General features: G+C 38.9%; 1 protein-coding gene across 3 annotated transcripts in view; it reads left to right on the top strand.

Moving 5' to 3' along the window:
* CDH8 (cadherin 8) overlaps nucleotides 1–13,891 on the top strand; it is a 151,788-nt gene that overhangs the window by 107,048 nt on the left and 30,849 nt on the right. For all 3 annotated transcript variants that reach the window (XR_004418989.2, XM_033069377.2, XM_033069378.2), the window contains exon 9: nucleotides 11,049–11,170. Coding sequence is in view for 2 of the 3 variants with exons in the window: in XM_033069377.2 (XP_032925268.1) it covers nucleotides 11,049–11,170 (122 nt within the window). In the remaining variant the exon portion in view is untranslated. The remainder of the gene's footprint in view (nucleotides 1–11,048; nucleotides 11,171–13,891) is intronic.

The following is a 13,891-nucleotide window of genomic DNA, read 5'->3' as shown; positions in this document are numbered from 1 at the left end:
AGTAATTGAATCATCACCCAGCACATGCACTGTTAAAGTTATCTATAATGTGTATTCCTTTAAAAAATGCAAGGACACTAATTAAAAAGGAAGAGAGACATATTTCTTCAGAACAAGCCTTCAGCTACAATGTACTTTTAATGCCATGAATACCTCTGCTTTCATTACGCTTCCATTTATTTAATTTTATTTAGCCTTTTATGGTAAAAATAACTATAGGCATTATTAGCAAAAATTCTAACGTTTTAGGGAGTTACTTTGGCACATCATATAATTAACTTAGGGCTGAGTAAATTTTGGTGAGTTTGAGAAAGAAGGAAAGAAGCCTTTATGGGAGGTTTAAACAAGAGAAGCTCAGGAATATTAACCTTTTCTGCTTGACCCTTTTTGCCCTGGTTTAGTGGAACTCAAACTATGTAATCCATCATTTTTACACTAAAACACAGAATTTGCTAAGGTGATTTTTTATCCTTTTGCACATAACTAGAGGGTTACACAGAGCTCCTCAGATCCTAATGGGTCACTGAAAATTTGCCCTTGGGTAGTGGAGGGCTGGTGCATCTTGTCAAGCCAGTTGCAGTTCTCAGCTGTGAAAGTGTGTTCAAACATAACACAGACTTTGCCACTAGTGTTTCACAAAGCTCAAGAATAGCAGGAGAGGTGATCCACATGGATATTAGCATGGGAGTGGTCATCACATGAGGAAATACAAATGGGAAAGGAGTGTGCTTGTGGAACAGTGTCTGTGTGAAGTGGCCTCAGTTGTTCAGGAGCAAGCACTAAAATTCAGATATGGGATGCTGAGTAGAACTTGGAGACCTCTGATTCCAGAGGGAGCCATGGAAGGCAGCTGTGAATAAAGCACCTGAGTAATTCAGTAAAAACAAAACAAAAAAAGGTCAAAGAAAGTAGTAAACATCATTGTGACAAGGAAAAAGAGAGAGATTTGCAGTAACAGTCTAAATTATACTTCTGCTCTCTGGCCATTTTAAATCCAGGCTGGACATCAAAGTTCTAGATTGGCAAATATTAATTTTGTAAAGTTATACTGGAGTTAGAACACTGTTCAAAGCTTAAAACACAAAAGGTTGGGCCATTAGCTGGTGTTTTAGAAGAAAAGAAGGTTTCCTGGGACATAAAGCTGGGAAGGATTCTAGTAAGAAACACAAGCAGAAATGTACATGAGTAATTAGCTCACAGAATATTTATTAGTTACTTTGAGGAAATTTAGAGGCTGACCATATAGATATATAGATGATATATAGATATATGTTGTATTAGCAAAGTGCATCTTACCCTGCCCAGCTACCAATTGGCCACCTGCACTTTGAACTTTTGAATTAGTTCTAAAGAAATTTAGATTAATCTTAGACATACTGTGTGGAATTCACCTCATTTGAGAATCTGAGTTCATCAGTTTTGAGCAGATTGGGACTATCTGAAATCTCCACGGGTTTTTCTGTGTGAGAGCAAGTCAGAGTAGGGGTTTGTAACTCAGTGTAATTTTGGTCACTCTTCTTGAGGTACATTTCTCTCTAGAATAAAGACACTGAGCAGCATGCTCTGAGCTTCTGGTAAAGGTGCAGGGCAGGAAAGAATGGAACTATTTTCTGTCTGAAAAACAAAGGAGATGGTGTTTTTAAAGGTGAATCCTGATGTGCTGGAGAGGTCTTTCTTGCTTTTTGCTCAAGGCACACAAGTAAGAAGGTTTGATGCTGAACTCCCAGAACCTGATTCATATCCACGATATCCAGCAATATTTATACGTGGAGGAAATGTAAGAGTAGTTAAATTGCACGGTTAAAATCAGTTTCAGAAAGGAATATGAGCCCTAAAAGTAATGACATTTAAATGCCTCTATAATAATTCTACTTGAATAAAAATATATATTAAAGAATTTTGATGTTTTGTCTATGAGTAAGGGAGGGATTTCATTTGAGTTATAAATTATTTTATTTCAATCATGAAATCATTTCAAATACAACCCCCCAAATATTCCAGACAACTTGTCCTCAGACTGCTTATTGTTATTATTATTGCTGCTAGTCATTAGAAAATTTCATAACTAATTATAATTGACAATAAGACCTTGTATATCTCAGTCAATATTTTTATAAGATTTTAATATGCATGAGGTATTAGCATATTAATAATATAATTGCTCTAAAGCGTGGGATAGATTCCTGTTTCATGTTTCATGGCACCACAACTCCCTTGGTTAAGCTGGAAATGAGAAAAAACAGCAGCAAATCATGTCCTGGTACATTTGTTGTGTTTTAAATTTTTTTATTCAGTCAATTTATTTTCCTGCCAGTTCACCGCTTTATTTTTAAGTCAAATTCTTTTCTGCCATTCAAGGACACTGTATTATTTTCTAGATTTTTTTTTCTCATTGAAAAACAAGATTTAATTTCCATTTAGAAATTAAAACTTGTAGCTTCCTCACAATGATTTAAGGCATTACACTGCATCAGAAAATCTGGAATCCTAATTAGGTTTGTGGTGCTTTGATCCACAAAAGTACAGATCCAGTGGCATTTCATCACACTGTTATTATTCTAGAATGTACAATCAGAAAGTATCAGAAAGATGATTCTGAGGTTCTTTGTTTTTCTAACTTTTTTCCTTCCTAGTTGTGCTTGCCACAAGGAAATCGAAAACCTTTGCTCAAAATGTTTTAGAGGCCTCTGAATTTTGCTGAAATGATGGGTCTGTAGAGCAATGCTTCCTTCTTGGAAACACTTCTAGAGATCACAAATGTTGTTCTTTTATTGCTCAGTCTTGATGTTAGGTATCATTTTTCCTTTTTTTTTCCTGTGTTTGATTGATTTTCATTGGTCTTTTGCAAAAAAAAAAAAAAAAAAAAAAATTAACTGTAAAGCTTCAAATATTTCTAGGTTGCCATCTCTTGTAGTAGTTATAAGTGCACTGCTAGTAAGTGCTAAAACTTTAGCTGTATTTTTAATTTTTGCAGTCGTAATGATTCCCCACTCCAGTACAGCTAATTTACTGAGTGTGGCATAACTGCAAACTTCCTCCTGACTTGTGTCCTCATTGGAGATAAATAAGGCTCAATTACACAGTGCTTTATCAGAAATACAGGTTGTTTTCTGCCAGAAGTTGTTTCAGTTTGGTCTCTGGATAGATGTGTGGGTGGATGGATATTGGCAGTGTTGTTTTTTTTTATCATTTTCCCTTAAGGATTTACTTAGGATCAGTGAATAAGCTGGAATTGTTTCATTGTCGTAAACCTGATATGACTTTAGCAGCTTCCAATACAACCCTCTCAAGCAGCTCTACTAATACTTTATTTTGAATTATGTATTTGTTTACTTATATTGCTGTGTCACATATATCTTCATTATGTGTCACTGTGAATATAAACCTCACTGTGGTCAAAATTAGATATGCAGAGCAACCTCTCAGACATCTCCTGTTTGCATCCAGGACTTCTGTCAAGAGACAAGGACCCGTAATTCTTACTCAGATATTACAAAGGCATTTCAATTTTTGATTAGGATGCCCATTCCAACTCTTTCCAAGTCTCATCCAATCCATTTGATTTCCCATTGCTTTCATATCCCAGTTTTGTCTCTTTGTGCATATTCCATGCATTCACAGAATTCTATGTTCACTGGGGTTGGAAAAGCGCTCCCAGCTGTGCCCCATCCCCACCTTGTCCCCAGCCCAGAGCTCTGGGTGCCACCTCCAGGTGACACCACCAGGGATGGGGATCCAATCCCTGAGCTCCCTTTCCATGGGGAAATTCCTGCTGTGCCCACCCTGAGCCTGCCCTGCCCAGCCTGAGGCTGTTCCCTCTCCTCCTGTCCCTGTTCCTGGAGCAGATCCCAAATCCCCCCGGCTGTCCCCTCCTGTCAGGGAGTTGTGCAGAGTCACAAGGGCCCCCTGAACCTCCTTTTCTCCAGGCTTAGCCCCTTCCCAGCTCCCTCAGCCCCTCCTGGGGCTCCATGCCCTTCCCCAGCTCCATTCCCTGCCCTGGACACGCTCCAGCCCCTCAGTGGCTCTGGTGGCCATGAGGGCCCAGCGCTGGCCACAGCCTCGAGGTGCCAGGGCAGGGCCAGCACAGGGGCCGGGCCTGTCCTGGGCCTGCTACCAGCCCAGGGGCCACAGGCCTCTGGCAGCTCTGGGCTGTGCCAGCCCCTGTCCCTGCCCCCCTGGGCCTCTCCCACCTGCAGCTTTCCAGCCTCTCTGCCACAGCCCAGCTCCACTGGGTTGAGCCCAGGGCAGGAGCTGGCCCTTGGCCCTGCTGTCCCTCAGCCCACGGCTCCAGCCTGGGCAGGTCCCTCTGCAGAGCCTTCCTGCCCTTCAGCACATCCACACTACCACCCAGCCTGATGTTATCTGCAAAATGACTGGGGATGTCCCCAGTTCCCTCATCCAGATCATCCACAGAGATACTGAACAGGATGGGGTTCCACACTGCTCCCTGGTGCCTGGCACCAGCTGGGGGTGGCACCATTCCCCATGTCCGGGTCAGGCCATCAGCCACTTTCTCTCCTAGGAAAGGTACATCCATCCAAGCCATGGGCTGCAGCATCTCCAGGAGAATGCCATGGCACACCGTCACACCTTTGCTGCGAACTCCAGGGTAATGCATCCACAGCCTCCAAACCACTCTCTGATGTAGAAGGTGTTCCATGCAGTGAGCACTCATGTTGCCCAGTAGATGGAGAATCTCCTGTCCCTTCGGGCATTTGCTCTTTGGAGCCCATGGCAGTGAATAGGAAGTGGAGACACCAAGGTGGAGTTTTCAAAACATACACATTGTGATTAAAGACAAAGCACCCTTCAGAGAGATTGGGAATAACCAGAAAGCCTCGAGTTTCAGGGTTGTTGAGTTTTTGGAAGGGTGGCACAAGGGGGGTGGGGTTGTCTTTGCTTCCCAATCCCCTCCGGCCCCAAGGTGCGTATGAATTTCTTTCAGCATCCTCTGCTCCGTCCAGGACAAACTTAGAGCTCACTCCGTGTGGCCCATGTTCTCATTCTCATTGCAGCAGAGGATAACTTCTTCCCTCTTATCATGCACAGCTAAATCTAAATAGAACAGGGTCTTTTGATTTTCCCTTATAACCAGGGTTGTGGTAGAAGAGGCCTTTTTCACACTTGTGAACTCCATTTGAGGGCATGTTTTGCTTTTCTGATCTAGCTTCTACCTTCCAAGCCCTTTTGATCTGTCTGTGCACTCAGACAATGCAATATCACACAAATACAGCAAGCAAAATAAGATACTTCTGCAGAAAATTACAAACCTTTTCTGGTTTTGCAAATGGATCTTGCAATTCAGAGAGTATCAGAGGTAATTACAGAGTAACTATTTGTGCAGCTGCTGAATAACTGCACGGCTTCATGGCATGAAAAATAGCACAGGGGTTGCATTTGAATGTCAAATTACAGCCAGACCTTGGAAAAGCAAAATGAGGGCTAACTGATTCTATCAGTGTGCATTGTACCTGTAAGAAAGGAATAGACTCCCTTTTGAAATTTGAGTTTATTATCAAGTTTTATAAATCAGTGTTGATCTTTTGAAGTTAACAAAGTACCAGGTTTAAATCCCTGGTTTAATTTAAAGAATATTTATATTTGAAATCTTAAATGATTTCAAATGTAGAAAATAATTCAGTATTGCTGCTTACAGTGGCAAGCAAAGAACTGAGTGCTGGCCTAGGTGAAATAGCACAACCTCCCCCCCTCCTCAAAAAAAATATAATTTGGTCTTTTTGCAGGCATGTCTCAGTTTTCTGCAAATTTTAGGTAATCGACTCAGAATTCTGATTGGTTCTGGGTTGTATGAAATAATTTTAATGTCTTATGTGCACTTATGTACAAAAAAAACCCCAAAAAACCAAAAAAACAAACCCAAAACAAAAAAAAACCCCCACAAAACCAAAAAAAACCCCCAAAAAACCAACAAAAAAACACAGGAAAAGAAACTGAGCAAAAACAGGACCTGAAGGATATGGCGTACTTAATATTTTCAGGCAAGGTGTGTGTATGTATCAAAGAAATTTGAATCTTTATTTTTTGTTTTTGTATTGTCAGCAACCTGACAGTAAAGTCAGTCCTTTAGTCCCAATTGAATAAGGGAAGGAGTGTGGCCTTCCTGAGTCACCTCTTTACAGATGGACTTGCTGAACTTTGGGAACTGCTTAACTCCAAATTCAGCTTTGAAGAGGTGGAGGATATTAAGCCACTTTTTGGTTAAACTTGTGACATCCTCTCAGTGAGGAAATAGGAAAATAGAGTGTGACAAAGCTTTGCTCTTGCCTCATTCACCCATCTGGAGCCCACAACAAAATAAACCCAGGAGCTACTGAAAGGAGATGAAACTTTTCAACTCTGTTATTATTTTCCTCCCAAAGAATGACTGAAGGAACAAATCTGAGAAATATGTTCCACATCCTTTCCTGTCCTCGCCCCTCCCACACACATGTACACACAGATACTCGCCACAATCTGTGCTCCTCTGTCTTCCATGTGCTGAAGAAATACCAATTGAATAATAATTAGGAGGCCCTGCTTGTTTCTTGTCTTAGCAGCTCGGCCAGGAACCTCTCTGCTAAGTTCTGATGTGTTTATATTGCTATTTCCATAGTCCAAGACTTCTCATCCTTTAAAAATGCAATAGTTTCAATGGGGAATCTAAATCTTCCTGGTGAACAGCTCTGAGTTTTTAGTTTGGTTGTGTGTATTTTGTCCTAGCTCAGAAATAGCTTGTGTATTTAGCTGGTATTTTTAAGAGAAATGCTGGCAATTACTGCTGTCAGTTTTATATGACAGAAAGATTGTTATAAGCTGTGGCATTCTAGAAATAAAGGATTGCCTAAAGAAAGCAGCAACATTAACAGGAGAAATAAACTTATCCTGCGGATTATCTTAATAAAATCATCAGATAAAACTTTGATAAAGGCATGGGGACTGGATCTGTTAAAATACAACTTAATAAGTTTGAAATATAAGGGATGTAACCAAGCACTGTTGTTTTTTTAAGTGATTGACTCAGGTTTTGTTTTGATTTCTTTGTTAGAACTAGGACTTCCTCTACTTCTAATTTAAAATATTGTTATCAGAGAAATTTCATTGAATCAGAGAAGCATGAAATAACCATTTTCAAACCATGTGGTGGTGGTGATGATACTACTACTACTAATAATAATAATAATAATGGTTGTTTTGTAGGAATCTGCTTTCTATTCAGGTAAATTTTAAGTAAAATACAAGACAGCTAATGACTTTTTTAAGAGAATGTTGAAGTGATTTTGAATGATAGGAAAACTGAACTAAACTGATTTCTTTTGGGTTAAATAAATTATAAATTTCATTTTGGGCCACAATAATTCTCTTTATCTCAAAAAACATTCTATCAGGCAAGGGAAGTCTTTAAGTGTTTACGGGAGTTGAAAATCTGCATTATATTTTGTTAGTTGTGGTACAAGACAAAAAATTATATTTATAAGCTCTAGTTACTCCTAGAAAGTCTTAGTGTGTGCAGTAGCAATGTTGACAACAGTCAGTGCTTTGTAATACAAATTTACTAATTTATGTGGGATTTTTCCCAGGAAGGATGAAAAGTGTTGATCCCAATAACAAGTGGTAAAACATGCGCTGTAGCCTCCAAAAGTTCAAGTTTGGAGACACTGAGTTGCTTGATAATGTTTGTTTGTTTGTTTGAATTTGATTTGCCTCATCATGTTGATATCAAGTTCTTCAGCATTTTTAAATCCTGAGTAGGTTTCAGTGGGTTACTCAGAGGAGTGCCTGCAAGTTGGGTATTTCAAGCATTTAATGTTCCAGTAGAGTCTTGTGAACTGGGGAGAAAACAGAAGAGCTTTTTAAGTGCTTATAACCTTTGTAAACCTTACAATATGCATTTCCAAACCCAGGTGGATTTTCCATAATTTTTGGAAGTTTATTTATCCACCCAAACTAAATTCCACTAGTTATTTTTGCACTGAGTCTTCCTTTCCTTATGTGTCTGGATGTTTCTTTCTGTGTGTCTGCTCTGTGCTCATCTGGATCTCACTGCTGGAAATGTTCAGGAATGTTCTCATTCAGAAATATTCTGTGCTCATCTAGACACAGTGGTGTCCTCAGATGACCAACCAAGTCCTTCTGTGCAACCCTTGCTTGAAAAGACTTTTATTTAACTAGACTAGTGGAAATTTTCTCAATATTTTTCAATCTTGCATCTCAGAGTGTTAAATTTTCAACCAAAGCTGATGTTTCTCAAGTGACAGCCCTAATGATACTTTTGTATTGCAAAATTCAAGGTAGGTATTTTTAAACTGTGCATCACAATAAATACAAGTGATAAAGCTTTTAAAAAATCTTGGTGTTTCCTTAGAGAGTCTCCAACTTTGCCTTTTTAAAATTATTTTGCATAGCATAACAGATTGGAAGTTTAGCAGTCAGTCTTACTGGTCCATGCAAGAAGATTCAGTCTCCCTTAAATCTACTGACTGAGGGGTTCATTGGGCAAAAAACCAAACTAAACAAAAACCAACACAGTAATTAAACTCAGTTTTGTTCCTAGTTGAGAAAGAACTGACTGTCCATTCATACAAATGAGAAGTTCTGAACATTGAATACTAATGAGTGGGACACCCAAGGGCCTGAAGGGCAGTGACCATGCATTTGTGGCAGCTTGTGACCAGCCTGGATCCACTTCAATCCCTTCCTGCTCCCAGTTCAGGCATTTGGGGGAGTGCCAGCAGGTCTGGGTTTAAGCCTGGACATCCTCTGTCTGTGTTTTACCACCGAGAGCCTGCAGGCATGACACGTATGGAAATGAGCAATGGAACTGTGTCATCCTGACAGTGTTCTCAACCTGGGTTTGCTCAGTGAGGACTCAGCAGTGGGTTTGAATAGGTGTGCTCAGGGTACAGGAAAACACCACAAAGTGGAGTTTCCCTGGGAAGTTTGGGGTGACAACTCAGTGTATTCAGGGTGGTGGGCAGTACCAGCTCTAGATTGCTCCTCTCCATCTCTCTTCATCTCTCTCTCTTTCTCAACAACAAATTTCCCCACAGTCACAGGAGCCCTAAAAGGGAGTGGATATCCCCTTGTTTGGAGATTTCCCAACCAACTGGGTCTCTCTTGTGTTTAGTAAATTAATTTTTTAAATGAATTCTCATCAAGTTTCTAATTATAATATCTTTAGATTTAATGTTTGTATTTCTGATGAAAGACAAACATTTTGGGGGCAGTCACAAGGGACATGAATAATTTCTTTAGAAGCTTATCTAATTAATTACATTTCTCTGTAATGTATTTAAAATTTGAACTGCCATCATTTCATTAATTTAGATAAAAGTAAATCTTTAGTGTTTAAATATGACACTAGTGCTGAGAATTCTGATAAGCTTGAGATTCATTGTCTGTATTTTTATTAAGTGAAGATTTAAAAAGTGTTTAAAAATGTTTGGAATTAATGATTTGCATATTAGGTTTTATTTGGTTTCAAATACATTATTATTTCATGGCACAAGTATTTCCCTCACCTGTTAATAAATAAGATCATAACATGCAAAATGACATGAATATTGCTCATACAGTATTTTGGTGGGGGTTTCTTTTTCTTCTGTAATATGTTTCTTTCCATATTAAAACTGTCGGCTCCTTAAGATGGAAAATATTTAAATTCTGATGTGTGGGGATCTTCCATGTCCTATCCAGGAGGAATTTTGATATTTCAGATGACCCCAGAAATACAAAGGCTTTTATTGCACTGTCATATTTGAGTTTGCGTTTTTAAAATTGTTATTTTTATTCCATTTCAGTGTCAGTAGAGCAAATGAAATTTGCACATTTAGATTTATGGGTGGAGCCTCCCATACTGTGGATGTCTTTAGCATACAAGGAGGAAACAGGGATGTAAGATACCAGGTTTGATTAGACCACAACAGAATTAACCCTTATGGAAATCACAAAACACACAGTGTATGTGGTGGTTCTGTGTTCACTCATCTCTCTCACTTGTAGGGCTGCCACCAGTTCCCTGAGCACTGGTGGGGCCTGATCTGCTTTGTAGTCTGTTGTACTGAGAAGTGCCCTGAATATTGAGATTTGTCATTGCTGATGATACAAACAAGGTAGAATACCATGATTGGAAAGTAATATTCACTGAGAGATGGGCTTTGAAACTGGGATTGAGTTACCTGTGTGCTGTGGAACAGTTTATCAAACTCTCCAAATCAGCTGGTGACCTCAGTTTAATCTCAATTCATGGATTTGCTCCTTGGGGAAAAGAATTTAAAATATTTATAAGTAGTCTCTAAGCAAACTAACAATGCTGAATTGAAGGAAAGACACAGGCAACTGCCTCTGAAAGTTTTCAAAGTAGATGCAAACTCTACGTTTAGCTTTTCTTGCCTTACAGCTCATTCTACTCTTCACAGTGATAAGAAATTTTATGCAAAATAGCTCCATATTATAAATAATGAGTCGTTACTTCAGTGAAGAAGGAAGTTCACAGGTCGTGGTTTTGGTCAGTGGTAGATGATCAAAGTGCTTCAATAGCCCAAATTACTGTCTAGTTTTGGCCCCTCAGTGTCCCATCCATCTTTTTCCCAATGTGGGTCAGCACTTAAACTGTATTTGCAATGAAGACATAACAGATGTGCAACCAGAACAATTAATGGAGTAAAATGTGCTGTTCAGTGCCAAAGATAAACAAAGAAATAAATCTCTGCTGTTTGCAACCTTCTCTTTTCCATATATAACGGACTTTATCAATAAAACAATACAATCCTCATCAAAGAAAAATCTTACCAGTTTAGACCAAGAAAGGTCTCCATTGAGCTAATCTCCAACAAATGCTGTTTGCAACAGGGATTTATTTATCCTTTTCATCCACAAAGGCCTGGCCATCCTTCTTCAGCTCACACTCTAACGCCACAATCTGTTACAGAGCAGGCAGACCAATTAAGCCAGGGCAGGAGACAGGAAGAGCACGGTCACAGTGCAAGCACTGCTGTGTTTAATTCCCAATTCATTCTGCTGACCTTGGGTGCTTTGATTTCTCTCCTTAGGGAACCACAGCCAGGTGTCCCGGGTGCCTGTTGCTATCAAAGTTCTCGATGTGAACGACAATGCCCCTGAGTTTGCATCAGAGCACGAGGCCTTTCTGTGTGAGAATGGGAAGCCTGGACAAGTGAGTATCCCAGCTTTTATGTGGTGTAAGGCTGGGCTGGAGTTTCTCCTGCCACCTTGTGTCAGCTTTGTTCCCAAAATGGGTCCCATGTGTTCATAACAGGCCTTAGCATTAAGATAAACCCACAATTGCATTCTGTGGGATGTCTCTCTATAATTAAACAATTTTCCCCCTTAAAATATAGTTTTAGATTAAAGGTGAGTAATTTGGAACAATATCCTGGAAAAATCCTGAATGTCTTTAAGCTCCCACTGTAACACTCTGTGTGATGGATCTCAGCACTTCCTATGTTCATGTGTGTGAGAAGGTGAAATTCCAGTTCAGTTATTGACCTTCATTGCAGCTGCTCCCAGGTATAATTTAGAATAAACAGTTAAAACAATAAACCCATTTCCACTTGACCTTATCTCAGTTATAATCTCTATTCAGTTCTTACTTTTCTATGACAGTTGGGAAAAAAATAAGACAGCAAACAAGAACTTGATGGAAAGTGAACTAAATTGTAATTGTGTTTGAAGACGGTGTTGGAGAAGGGAAGTTCAAGTTTTCATTATATTAAAAAAATATTAAAAATGTTATTTCCTTCTTCATTTAATGAAGAAAAGCTCGGTGAAGAAATTCACACAATACTTGCCAAGGTGAGGTAGACAGCAACGTGTCAGAAGCAGGATTTAAACTGTTTAGTCTTTTTCAAAGAAAATGAAGCAGATTTGATCAAAGGTATTCACTTTGAAGGACAAATGTACAGAAATAGAGAAGAATATCTCATATGCCACCTAAATGACAAGGTGAAGATTCAGGAATATGCATAGATATTTAGAAAGTAATGCAGTGTGAATGAGATGTAACTTTTGTCCAGCAGGAGAAACACTGGGTGTTACAACAGTTCAATGTTTTTAAACTTTGCGATTTATTTCTAGATTGTGACATTTTATTTAAATAAACAGCAGCTGACAGCATGACATGGCTTTTTAATCCAACTATTCCTGTGTCTCATGTGGGTGTTCGACATTAAATTCACTGATCTCCAAAGAAGGTTACCTGACAAAAGAGTTAGAATTTATTTTCTTTTTAGTGGTATTAAATGACAACCTACATAGCAGTGTATGACAACCCACTTCTGGCAGGATTGTATTGTTACAGAGAATGATTTGACTTGTAGCACCCCTTTTTGTTTAGCAAAACGGTGTCAGGAATGTGTCATTTCAGGAATGAGAATTCTCTCTATCCACTGAGGAGATGTGCCCCTGTGGGCACATAGTCATGTTACTTTTGGCATTTCAGTTCTTCCAGCTCAGAGTGCATTTCTGTTTAGTTCAGGGTGGATTTCTGATGCTGAGGTTTTTTCCCAGGATAGATTAAATCCTAATGACTATGCCTTTATCCAGGACTCAGTAAGCTTCCCTAACATCAGCAAGTTCTATTGTACAGTGTTTTCTGACTGTATTTATCTAGGTATTCCTATCAAATTTCAGGTGGTTTAAGAGATGGTGAAAAATGTTCACATTTCATTTTGGAATAAAACCATAAATGAGATGATTAAGAGTCAGCATATAAAAGAGGCTTTTGTTTAAGCACTTACAGAAAACTTTCATTGAACCATGATATTCTTTAGGTACCATTACCTCTTACACTCTTGATCTGATGGCAGATGTCACTCTTGAGCATGAATCCTCATGTGAACTTTACAGATGGTTATTAAATATTTGGCTGCCAGCATGGATGAGGTGGCACTGATCCTGCAATTTATTCTGTGTTTAAACAAATAACACTACTGGAACAGTAACCAATCCAGAATAATCACCAAGTTTAGGTTCTGAATTGAAGTTGTCATTCAAAAATTATCAGCTCCTGTAAATATTTTAGTAACTCCACTGCCTTATTGCATTTTCTTATGCTTATTTCTATATTCAAGTTTTGGAAGAAATCATATTAATAAGTCAGGATGGAGAAGTCAAGAAACTTCATGTATCTCAGTTATGAAATAGCTGATATGAGAAAGATGCTACTGCTAGTACAGAAGCAAAAACCTAATTTGGATGATTGTACAAAGCTTAAACTCAAACGTTACACGTGCAGGAAAGGTGCAATTGTCTTAAGGTATTCCTGTCTGTTGATATTTGCAGTTCCATTTAAATTTAGGTTTAAATCAGATTAGATTTACCATAAAGGAGATTAAATTTGAACTATTGGTAAAACCTTATGTGCAGCCACTAAATACATTGCACCATCCATTCCAGTTCCTAAGTGTTCTATTTTGGGTTCTGATATAATTGCTGTATTTGCTACTGCAAATGGGAGGATGAAGGGCATGTATTTCTCTATGCGTGTCTTTATGTGCTCCTTGCATATTTTTACACACAACAGAAAGTTGTCAGAAATGGTTTTTTGTCAGTTTTAGGGGGGAAGAAAAACAAACTCCAAAAATCTGAATGTACTGTTTCAGTAGCCCTAAGTTAGCCACAAATCAGCTCTTGCCTTTTCCTATTATCCCTTTTATTTTGCATAATTTCAATTACTAAAACAAGAACATTCATGGTTTGCTGACTATAGCTGTGCTGTTGGTTGCTCTCCAGCACAATAAAATTATTTTCCTGTAGTCCTAGAACAGAACTTCTGTAATGTTGAGTAGGAAAATGCTCACTCACTATTCCCCAGTCCATACTTAAGACTTTTCCACGGAAGTGCTGCTTACTGGAAACAAAGCTACAAAATTTTCAC

Source organism: Catharus ustulatus, chromosome 11 (assembly GCF_009819885.2).
Source record: "Catharus ustulatus isolate bCatUst1 chromosome 11, bCatUst1.pri.v2, whole genome shotgun sequence".
Classification (NCBI taxonomy): Eukaryota; Metazoa; Chordata; class Aves; order Passeriformes; family Turdidae; genus Catharus; species Catharus ustulatus.
This window is presented reverse-complemented; position numbering and strand designations above follow the sequence as displayed.